Here is a 12,967-nt window from a genome sequence, read left to right as displayed (position 1 = left end):
TAAAACAAACTTGTTTTTAAAAAAAGTATTAATTTTAGTAATAGTATTATGCGTTTATAATCTCTCTATAATCTCAACAATAATTGTTATACAAACAGGTATAAAAAATTTGTTATTAATCTTATGCGAAAAAAAGATCATTACAATCTTATTCAATATGTTAAAAAAAGAAATGAAATAGAAAACCAGTCTATCTACAAAGAAATGAAATCTTTTAAGTTTAATGTCACACGGTTATGCCGGTTAGGTTAAAGGAAACGGACTATCTATAAAGACTCTAATATGAAAAAGCACTGTTAAGAACTTCAAGATGTGATTAGAGGTAACCCAATAAAGTATATTGTTATCTTACTCGTTTGTTTTTACCTTACGCCTTTCTTATACTTCAATGTATATAATTTCAATAATTTTAAACGTTCTCAACCTTTAAGGGATGTCATGTTTTGATCGAAGTTAATATTTCTTCTATGAATATGCATTTTTTTTTTGAGATAGTGTTAAAAAGTTTCGGTCATTTGTTTAAATACGAGAAGTAAAGCGTAGCTGTTTTGTCTGTTGTCCATACAAAGGAAAAGAGAAAAGTGATATTTTAGAATTGAATTATGGAACTAGAATGAAGCGAGGGAGGTTTTTACACCAAACTTAGAAATAGGTATAGTGGGTGACGGGGAAACGAAGGTGTTTAGATAGGGTTTTCAGTTTGTGAAATTTAACTTTGTTAATTACATTTTGTGTTCTTATTTTCGGGAAATAAGGAAGCATTATTGTAGTTTTTCAACTAGCTGTAATTAATTTCAGAGGCCACATCCTATTTCATACTTATTCAGATTTTGATTAATGACTACAAGATGTAGGATATTTTAAATTTTATTTGCACTATGTGAAGTCCAGTGACCTAGTAAATGAGATGGATCAGTGGTGCATGAATAAATACAGTAGGACGTCGATAATCCGAACGCGGTCCCTAGAAGCTAGTGACAATACACTAGTTCAATTTTCTTTCTGTGAAGTCAGTGTTTTTACATAAGCTCATTCATATGTAATTGTCATACATATTTTTATTTTTGGTTTCCCTTAGGTCCATACAAGTTAAGTTTTAAGTATGAGTTACAAGAACAGTGTAATTTAGCGTACGAGCAGGTTCTTCACAATCATTAAATACATACGGTATTGTTGTTACTGTATGTACTGTTTAATCACTGTATCGACAAAAGGCATTCCGTAAAGTATATTTAAGCCTAAAAGGCATTTTCTTGATCATTTTCGAAACTCCAACAATTTGAATATCCGAACTACCTGTGATCTCAATTAGTTCGGATTTTCGACTTCCTACTGTAGATGATATAACCTGCGTTAGAAAAAAAGATTAATTCATGTAAAATTTAAACTAGATTTGCTATTAATACCGAATCTTCGAATACTTTTACCTTTCAGCAGATAAAAATCAAAGCCCAATTATTTTTGTGGTACACAGAACCAGAATTTTGGCTGGGAAGGAACGAAGTACGAAACGTGTTTTTTAAAAAAAAACTATGAGAAAAATAAACACACTGCTGAAGAAGATTGCACTGTTTCTTGCCTAGAAGATCGAAACGTCACGTGTAAATGTGTTTTTATATTAAATAAGTGCAGTCTTGTTCAGGAGTGTGTTTATTTTTCTCATTTTATTTGCAAGACGTATGACTATGATTGTGTGTCAGTTAAAAAAATATTACCATAGTAATGTCTTATTGTCTTTTGTTTCCAAATAGAACTTTATAATATAAATGTTGACTTGTGTATTTATAGACTTTTGGTAAAAATTGATGGAACATGGTTTATTTAGATGTCATTTTTTTATGGTGAAAGTGGTGTTAGAAATATATTGGTTCTAGATAATATGGCTTCCGTAGCGGGCTTTCAGTGAACAGTTCTTCTGTGGCAGCCCTTTAGAACATTCAGTCGAAGTCCATAATTGGTCCGTCCGGGTAGTCAAAATTTGTACGTTTAGGTTCCAGTGACATCCACATCTGGACATCCTACATGTCAATTTGAAGCCCTTAATTGATCGCTTTTAGCTTCGAAAATGGACATAATATGTACGTTGTGGACATTCAGTGGATACATGGCAACTGTCCCAAAGTGACAGTCCTGTGTATATCCTGTGGACGTCGTATGTACTAAAAACTCACGTTCTCTGAACGTCCATTGTACGTAGGTACGTCCATAATTCTTTCGTTTTGGTGCCAGAAATGGACCTAATATGTACGTTCTAGACGTCCAGTGGACGCATGGCAACTGCGCCACGTGTACTGTCCCGTGTACATCCACTACGCGTCGTATGGACCAAAACCACACGTCCACTGGACATCCTGTAAATCCATACCCGAACGTTAAATGGAAGTACATTGGACATCGGTGTGCTTAAGGGACCCAGAAAACTATAAATTCGACACTGATAGTGGGCATTTTCGATCATTTTTATATATCTCTTTCTCCCCCTCCTCCAAGTGCCGGAGCTGATTTTATATTTAAACTGGATCGGAAACGTCACTGTTCATCTGAATGATCCCGAAAACTATGGATAAGACACTAACATTGGTCATTTTCGATCATTATTATATATAGGTCGCCCTCCCCCACCTCCGTGCTGCGGCACACGACATCAGAATCGTCACTGTTAACCTCAGCTACTCCTAAAACTATGGATTTGACATTAATTTAGTCATTTTCGATCATTTTTAAATGTTCATACCCCTCCCCTACGTTGTACCCTCCAGCTCCCCATCAGACCCGAACTTACAATAGCATCAGAAGTGTCACTGTTTATCTCATCGACCCCGAAAACTATGGATTCAACACTAATATTGGTAATTTTTCATTTTTAAAATTTCTCTCCCCCTTCCGCTTCCCTACTTTCCATCGACAAAGTGAATAGCCTAAAGTAATCCCTACCCTAAACTTATATATGTTGAAAATTTGATTGACATCGGTCAGGTAGTTCAAGAGTGATAAATTCACAAAGACAGTCATTTTTGTTTTTATTTTCTTGCATATATCTCACCCCTCCCCCTTCTCTACGTTGGCTTGTGAAAGTGAAACGATAAAAAACACCCATGTCCCGAGCCTCATCTATGTTGAAAATTTGATTGAGATCGGTTGGGTGGTTGAAGAGTTATTAGGTTTTATATATTTTTATATATCTGTCCCCTCTCCTCCTCCTTCCCTAAGGTCTACCGTCAAAGTGACTTGGTAAAAACTATCCCAGTTCCGAAATGCATCCATATTGAAATTTTTTAAAGATCGGCCGGGTGGTTTAAGCATGATGAAGTCACAAAGACGGTATTTTTGTTTTTATTCTTTTTACGTATATATCTCCTCCTCCCCCCTCCGCTAGGTTGCACCGTAAAAGTGAAATAACAAAAAACATCCCATGTCCAAACCTTATCTATGATTAAATTTTGATCAAGATAGGTCTGGTAGCTCAAGAATTATTAAGTTTAATTTATTTTAATAGATTTATCCATTCCCCTCCCCCTCCCCTAAGCTCTACAGTTAAAGTGATATGATAAAAACTACCCCATATCTGATCCTCCTCTATGTTAAAAATTTGCTTAAGATCGGTCTGGTAGTTTAAGTGTGACGAAGTCACAAAGACAGTCACTTTTATTTTTACTTTTTTGACATATATCTCCCTCCTCACCCTCCCCTTCATTCCACTGTAAAAGTGAAATGAAGAAAGCATGCCAGGCTCGAACCTCATGTACATCGAAAATTTGATCATTATCGGTCGGGTGGTTCAAGAGTTATTAAGTTTTATTTAATTTTTATGTACCCCCTACCCCTCCCCTGAACTCTATCACCAAAGTAGATAGCTAAAAACACTCCCAGGCGAGAACCACATCTACGTTGGAAATTTGATCGAGATCTGTCGGGTGGTTCAAGATATTAAGAGTCACAAGCATAGTCACTTTCAATGTTATAATATAGGCTAGCATATATTACCCGCTTCGCTGGGTTGAAATGAATAATTTAAATGCACACTGATATTGCTCATTTTGAATCATTTTAATGTATGTCATCCCTCCTCATCTCCCAAGTGTCAGGGCTGAAAATGGACTTAAGAGCACCAGAAGTGTCACTGTTCATTTCGGCGACCGCAAGAACTATAGATTCAACAGTAGTATCTGTCATTTTTCACTATATATATATAAATAAATAATCCCGCACCCCCATGTTGCGGGCCATGGCATCAGAAGTGTCACCGTTCATGTCAGCGACCTCAAGAAATGTGGATTCAGCATTAATATCGGTTATATTCGATGATCTTTAATCTCTCTTTCCCCCTCTCCAAATCGGGAGTGGCTGATTTTAGGTTTAAACCGGATCGTAAATGTCACTGTTCATCTGAATGATCCCGAAAGCTATGGATTAGACACTAATATTGATCATTTTCGATCATTATTATATATAGCTCCCCCTCCTTATCCTTGCTTGCGACACACGGCATCAGAATTGTCACTTTTAATCTCAGCTACTCCTAAAACTATGGATTCAACACTAATATTAGTCATTTTCGATCACTTTTAAACGTTTATCCCCCTCCCCTACGTTGTACTCTCCTCCTCCCCAACTATCAGGGCTGAACTTTGATTCAAAACAGCATCAGAAGTGTCACTGTTTCTCTCACCGACCACGAAACGTATGGATTAAGCACTAATATCGGTCATTTCTGATTTTTTGAAATTTCTCTCCACCTCCCTCTCTCATACGTTGCATCGTCAAACTGAATAGCCTAAACCAATCAATGCCACTAAACCCATATATGTTGAAAATTTGATCGAGATTGGTTGGGTTGTTCAAAAGTTATTAGGTTTTATTAGTTTTTATTTATACTTCCTCCTGCCCTCCCCTTTCCCTAGGATCTACCGTTAAAGTGAAATTGCAAATATGTTTTCAGATCCGTACCTCATGTTTCTTGAGTTTTGATTGAGATCGGTCAGATAGTTCAAGAGTTATTACGTTACAAAAGTAGTCACTTTCAGTCTTATATAAATTGATTATATATATATATACAGGGGCGGATCTAGGATATGATCAAGGGAGGGGCTAAACCATATTTTGCCGTTTTATCCAGTGTAAAGCAGGATTGAAGCTCATTTTATCCAGTGTATACCTGAGCGTCAAGGGGGGGGGGGCTATAGCCCCTATAGCCCTCCCCTTGGATCCGCCACTGTATATATATATATATATATATATATATATATATCTATATATATATATATATATATATATATATATATATATCCTCCCTCCCCCTCCCTAGGTTGCACCGTAAAAGTGAAATGATGAAAACATCCCAGGCCCGAACCCTATCTATGTTGAAAGTTTGATCAAGATCTGTCTGGTGGTTCAAGAGTTATTAAGTTTAATTTATTTTTATACGGTAACTTAATACGTTGTCACAAGCTCTATAATTCTTCTTTTTAAGAGTTTTTTTATTAAAATTATTAGGAATTGAGTATAATTTCAGTAAGTTACAAAAATTGAGATGGAGTTATACTCTTAAAATTTGACTTAATAAGATATGTTCTGTTAAGGTAATAATCAGTAGTAAATAATAGTATTACACGGGGTGGCAAATTGCTAAGTCTCGGTTACGGGTTATCTAAATTTAAAGTGATAAGAAAATGTGTAGAAAAGCAAGAAACAGATAGAAACACATGTTTTGGTATAGAATTTGACTTACACTTCGTTCTCCACTCACAAAGTACTTTACTGTAAGCTGTAACAATGTATTAGAACAGAATGCAATAAGTAACTGTACTTCCACGAAAGTTTCCAACTCCAATAACAGTTACCCTATTATGACAACATGGAAGACCTATGCCTAAGCTTCATGTTAGTGCCCTACTAAACTGATTTGATTTAATTCGTACAATTGTATAATTATCGTACAAATGTTTGTAATATGAAGTCATCGAAATAACCTGTTGAATGTCTGATTTTATTACCCGAAATGATTTAATTTAGGAAGTTTTTCTTCTAAATTAGAAACAAAATTCATAGGGTGCTATCTCCTGCTTTCTTTTAAAGGTTCTATCAGAAATGTGTGGCATTTTCTGAAAGAATAATAAACTTTCCTCATCTTCAGTCCATTTGTTAAAACTGAATTAAATTCTTTTTTTTTTTTTTTTTTTTTTTTTTAATCTGAAACATGCCTTGGTTGTATATAATTACTTCTTGGTTGTATATATCTATAAGCTTTCATCAGTGGACAAAATTTCTCTATATTTTAATCAATTCATGACAGTTAGAGGAATTTTGAATTTACTTGGGCCATCCTGAATGTTTCTGGACTCATAATTGAAAACCTTATATTTTTGGTACATCTGGCTACTTGGTAATATGACATCATTACATAGTTTTCTCACATCTGGAGATTCGATAAAGATTTAGCCAATCTGTAACAAAGTTTTAAGTTAGAATGTTTCTCTATTTAGATCGTTATGAGCGCAGTTTTCAAGTTAAGATTACAGAAATAAAGCCATAAACGGTAGTTTGAATATGATGTTACGAGGGCAATCCGGAAAGTGGTACCAGTTTGTGCAATAAAGACACAGTAGTACATATTAACAAATATACACATTTTTATTGGAAAGAGCATACTTTACACTACTTCCCCACATAATCACCAAGAAAATTGAGGCATTTGTCATACCGTGTGACGAGTTTTTGTATTCCTGCGTCATAGTCCTCCGCCGCCAGCGTATTGAGATACGTAGTCACGCCTCGTTTAAGTTCTTCATCGCTGTCAAATCTTTTTCCCGCCAGAAAGTCTTTAATCTTCGGAAAGAGATGAAAATCGAAGGGGCCAAGTCCGGGCTATACGGTGGATGGTCGAAGGTTTCTCACTTGAATTGCTGCAGAAGTTGTTGTATTTTCGCAGCTGCATGGGGCCTGGCATTGTCATGAAGGAGAATGACGCCTGTAGACAACAGACCTAGCCGTCGATTTTGTATTGCCCGCCGTAATTTCTTTAATGTTTCACAATACGCATTAGCATTAATTGTGTCTCCACGGGCCATAAAATCAATGAGCAGTACACCTCGTCGATCCCAGAATATGGTTGCCATGAGTTTCCTGGTGGACGGAACTTCTTGAATTTTTTTGGTTTGGTTGGTGAGTGAGCGTGATGATACTCCATGGACTGTCGTTTACTCTCAGGTGATGCATAACAAATTCATGTTTTGCCCCCTGTAATGATAGGATTCAGGAATGAGTCTCCTTCATCGGAATAACGTCCCAGAAACGTTAGTGCTGCAGCCATACGCTTGGTTTTGTGCTCATCTGTGAGCATGCGAGGGACCCACCTTGCACAGATTTTTGAATAATGCAGACGGTCTTTGACAATTTCATGAACAATTGTTCGAGACACATTAGGAAATTGTTCACAGAGTTCATCAATTGTGACGCGCTGATCGTTCCACACACATTCGCCTACTGACCTCAGCAGTTCGTCTGTAATGACAGATGGTCTCCCTGAACGCTCCTCGTCGTGTGTACTCCCCCTCCCCAGGTTGAAGTTGCGACAACAGCTCGTCCATTACATTGTCTCCATACATCTCCTTTAATTGGCGATGAATTTCACAAGGTCGAACGTTTCGTGCATTAAGAAATTTAATAACGGCCCTTACTTCACAACTGGCGGGGTTCTCAATTCGTTTAATCATTATAAACGAGCACAGACACAACATAGGCACTGCTAGCGTCACGCAACCTTGCACAGAGCAGACAGACAAGCCACTGACGCGGTCTGACCTTGCCCAGCGGCTCCCCGAGTCGTCAGCGCTTCATGGGGCGCAAACGGGTACCACTTTCCGGATGGCCCCTCGTAGTTTAACAGTTATAAAAGTTCAGTATTTACAGAATTTATTCTTTTACATCATGTCGATACATTTATAACAGGAATAGGAAATAGCTTCTCTTGACTTTATCTCACTCGAGATTTAAAGAAATCTATAAATATTACCTATACAAACAGATACACTTGTTCTGCGGAAGCGTCTCCACAGAGATATATTAAGGTTGTTCCACTCACTGAAACCATCATATTTTGAAACCAGTTATTGCTTCCTAAAACCTGTTATAGTAGAACATTTATATGCACTAAAAATCTGTTTGAATTAGGAAACAAGTTGTGTCCTTCGATTTCACCTTTCCCTTCTCTATCGTTTGATTGATTATACTTTCTGTTTGAACTATGATATAAATGCAATAAGATATTATATTTGTGAAAGAAAATGGATGTACTGTTATCTTTTATTGAAGTTGAGATGTTCAAAAGAGTTAAAATTATTCCATGCGATAGTGCCATAGATAAATATTCCTTTAAAAAATACTAATTTTTTTTGAAAGTCTCTGCATCTCTAAGAACAAACAATTCAAACTGTGTCATAACGGTTATATTATTTGAGTTAGCTCTTGTTGTGTCCATATTAATATGCAAGGGAGAAAACACAAAACACACAACATTTGATTATTTTTTTTAACTGAAATAGTAAATCTTAAACCTTTAAATTTAATTTACCTAATCCATGAAAGAGATCTCGATTTATAAATCTCGAATTGTCTAAAGAAGTGATCGAGTTAAGTGTAAGCCACTACATCCATAGAAAGTTTTATACTTTTCGCAAAGGATATTCTTCTCTTTACTATTTAATGTTTTATGTATTAGGTTTCTTGTACAGTGGTGAGTGATCTCTTCATCATATATATGTATCCTGAGCAAATTCAAATTTGAGGGATTCTTAGCAACAGATTGATACATTATACAACTAAAGCAATTTCTGTAGTATTTGTTTTGTACATTGAAATAACTCGCTTATAAAGTCTAGGAAACAATTGAAATATTAATTATTTAGGTGAAGTCTAGTTAGCGATACATCAATGTTTCAGTTACACATATTCATAGGTAAATAGCGTTCTAACGACTGTGCTTCACAGTTCGTTTTGCTGTGATAAACTCAGGTGATCACTATTGTGCAAAGAAATATTAAGTCATTAATTTTAGAAAAATCAGTCCAAATTAATTTTATAAAAATATTAAATACATTTTAAGACTTACTATTTTCAACTATATGTTGGAAACATTTTCCCTCTTAAAGGGTGTCAGAAAATGCTGACACTCACACTCCCCAAAAATAATTTAAATTACGTCGCTGATGTTTCTAAAATTATTTTGTTTGTAAAATTCTTTTAATATATGTTTTAGGTATTGGATTTCAATTCTTTTGAAAGGGTATGGCTTTTGAGAAGTATATCTCTAAGCAGTTATGTGCCATTCTTTTCACAACTTTTCACATTACATATATTATTTTAAAGAACTATATTATTTATCATAGTTTCTTATATTTTTCAGGGTGACAGTGGTGGGCCTTTGACACTAAATGGCGTCCAACTGGGTGTTGTATCATATGGAGATTCTATAAACGGTTATCCGACATGTGGCGGTGCTGAAAAACCTGGTGTTTATGCTCAAGTTTCAAAATATTTGGATTTTATCAAAGATACTATGGAAGGAAAAAGATCAAATTAGTTGAATTTAACGTTTATTGTGTATCTATTTAAAATGGATAAATAAACACCATATTCGTAATAATTTTATATGCCTATATTATTGCATAGGCTCTTTGCATAGTCTATTTTAGACAACAATAACAAATTCTGCTCGTATTGGTATAATGAAATTTGTTGGAATGAAGTATGATTGAAGAAAAATAAGAAATAATTATACTTTGTAGTAAATTCACTTGTCTGAGGTTTACCTACAAAATACATTTTCATTTATGTTTTCTATGAATTTGAACGGTAAACAAGAATTATAACATACGTACCGGAGATCACATGACATGTCACATTGATGACACATCTAAACGAAACCCACGTAACGAAAATTCACTTTGAGTCTTGTTTTAATGAAATAGAAAAAGCAAGCAATGGACTCGCATATAATAACAAATCTACCCCAAATTCTCTAAATAAACAAAAATAAAGTTTGTACGTACTGAAACATGCCTAAATAGCAGTTATATTTAGCTTAATTTCATCTATCCCATTGGTCATTATGAGACCGATAGATGACTAGATTTTGGGGTTCTTTCTCCACCACCAGCAGGTTACGCTGGAATATGAAAGTAAATTTCATCTGAAAGATAACTCTACCATTAAAGCATATGGGAAATGTAGCTCATGGTATTTAGAAATCTTAACTCATACACAAATTTGCATTTTTTAAAAGTGCAGCAGATAAGGAAAGGTAAAATTAGATTATTAACGATAAGTCTGGCGTAGTCACTAGATGTTTCGACGAATTTACCGTACCTTCATCAATGGTTGATACTGCATTCTCGCCTCTCTCTGTAGTTGGTTGCTCTTCTCACAACACCAAACGAAGTACCTCGAGAAACACTCACCATCTAGTTTGGTTTCCCGGACTGAGGCCTAAAACCACATCTCCTGATTTCATCAATACCAAATATGATCAATCCATAACTCACCTCCTCCTAACACCGTGTTCGTGACGTCACATGAGTCAAAACGTTTGAGAGTCGAAGACCTCACACGCTAGGGAATTCACCTCCAAATCCTGAGTTGTACTTTCTGAGGAGGAAGTGCGAAGCTAAACCTCAGCGAAAAGTAGAAAACACAAAATACACACCTAACAATAATCGTCGACGTAGTTACCAGACAATAACTTTTAGTTGAGGCAATTCATTGAATCAGCTACAGAAGAGCTAACTGGGCGCTCTAATATAACTTTCGTAAGTATTGAATATCGAGTATTAGATAGATGATGTGTAACCGGTTACTAGTTCCAAGTCCTTAAGAAAATAATGCTGAATAAGCGTCGAACTAATTACTCCCAGTAACCTTAAAGTTGCGATCTGCCTTGGAAGCGTAGTAATTATTGGATACTCCAGTCAAGATAATTGCTGTTCGGGAACCTAGTATGGTAGGAATAAAAACATTCAAGGCATTCCCTGAGTGAAAAGAGAATTAGACATTTTCAATACGTAAGAAGAGACAGCAAAAGTAAATGTTAGATAGTGTGAGGCTGAGATCCTTAAAAGGCAAGTTAAATCATGTTCTGTTTTACTAGAGAGTTATCTTCTCTAGTAGAAAAGGGTTATATGTATTAAATAATTTTATGTTGATTAATTTAATATCTTGGTGGGATATTGAAAATAATCTGAATTACTTATGCACTAACAAGTTGGAAAAATAGATATGTTTGGGCATCAAGTACTAAGATACAACCCTTAAAATATAAGTTGAAACTTGAGATATTAGTTTCTCTTTTATTTTACAGCCTCTACAAAACAAAAGCAAGCTCAAACCTAGAAATATTTAAATGTATGTTAAGTACTTCTTATACATTTCCTTATGTGCTCCTATTTACTGCATGAACTACTACGACAGGACTGAATTAAACGGGTAAGATTTCAGTTGTCTGTGTGTAAATTTTAGAAATAACTCCTCATATGTGGGGCTGACCAAAATTTTGTAATTAAAGTGAAATAATTCCTGTTGCAATGAAGCGTCCATTTAAGTATAGGATATCGAGGATATCTAAGTATAATGCAAGGATGGTATCGAAAAGAATTATTTTTTAAAAGAAGCCTTAGTTATTTGAATTTTCAAGGAAGAAACGAGACATGAACATTTATCTTAAAAACGTTAAATTTACTGATTCTATAAACATATAATGAAGAAGATTTGAAACATGATTGCGGAGTTCACCTTAAATGTTATGCAATTTGGACATTTTTCAAGAACAGTACATTTTATTAGTAGTTCCATAACATTATATTTCATTACTTAAAAGCAAGGTTTTCGAAGTGCCACATTCCGATTTGCTTGAATGTGGAGTGAAAAAAAAGGAATCAAAAGTAGGACATATGTGTTTGTTTATATCGGCCAAGGTGGGTGATGGGTGTGGTAGACACCACAATAAACTGCTAACATAGGGCAATATGACACCTTTTAGCAACGTCATAACTAGCAACGCACAATGCGGACTTGCTTCATACTACTGCAGTGAATGAAGGAATCAAAAGTAGGACATACGTGTTTTTTATATCGGTCAACACGGGGTTTGAAGGGGTAAACAGAAAACTATCCTACATTTGCAATACTACACCTGTTAAGACTATACACATTGGCTAATGTTGCAAAACAGATATAAGTTCGGTAACTTTACGTGAAGCAATATTGTGCGCCCGCTTAACACTTTCACTACGGGACTTTTAATCTGGAGAGTTCCCCAGAAAACGGGCGTTTTTTTATGCTACTTCTGATTTTAGTTAAAAATCAAGTATCAACAATAGAAGCATAATTCTTTTTTTATTTTAATATTTTGTTTTTATAATATTTACTATGCACAGCTCGCTCTCTTCGCGTTTCATGAAATGGCAGAAAAATAATACTAAAATTTATATGTTTTTGTGCTTCGGAAAAAGTCCAACAAATACTTATACGCAATAAATAGAACAAAAGAAATGTTTTTATGTTTCTGAGTAGCTTTATTCTGCTGAAGAAGAATTGAAAAGGTATGTATATACATAAACAGAAGCTAAGAATATCATACGTGAATATTTTTTTAAAAAATATATAAAATGAAACATACCACGTAAAAAAATGTTTTTAGAATTCCGTAATACAGACTTTTCTTTTGAAAAATAAATACAGGAAGTACTTTTACACGTGAATAGGGTATTGTGTTTCACTAATGACACTTTTTAGTTATACAATCAAAGCATTCTGGCTATCAAAGTATAATAACAATACTTTTGCTTTATTTGTATTGTTTTGTTAGAAAATGTGCAACAATAGATTAGTAACACTTTTATTTCTTTCAAGTACGAAATTGTTATTCTTTATCTACAAAATACGCTCGCGCCTCGTTTCTTTTTATTGTGCGTAAGAT

General features: G+C 34.9%; 1 protein-coding gene across 1 annotated transcript in view; it reads left to right on the top strand.

Moving 5' to 3' along the window:
* The window catches only part of LOC145666972 (chymotrypsin-2-like), a 405,304-nt gene extending 395,676 nt beyond the window's left edge, over window positions 1–9,628 (top strand). The window contains exon 8 of the mRNA XM_081734623.1: window positions 9,401–9,628. Within this exon, the coding sequence (XP_081590749.1) occupies window positions 9,401–9,577 (177 nt within the window). The 3' untranslated portion in view covers window positions 9,578–9,628. The remainder of the gene's footprint in view (window positions 1–9,400) is intronic.
* Window positions 9,629–12,967: the final 3,339 nt, after the last annotated feature.

This window comes from Thermobia domestica, chromosome 1 (genome assembly GCF_964235325.1).
Source record: "Thermobia domestica chromosome 1, izTheDome1.hap1.1, whole genome shotgun sequence".
NCBI classification, from domain to species: domain Eukaryota; kingdom Metazoa; phylum Arthropoda; class Insecta; order Zygentoma; family Lepismatidae; genus Thermobia; species Thermobia domestica.
Note: the sequence above shows the minus strand (reverse complement) of the source record. Positions and strands in the feature narration are given on the sequence as shown.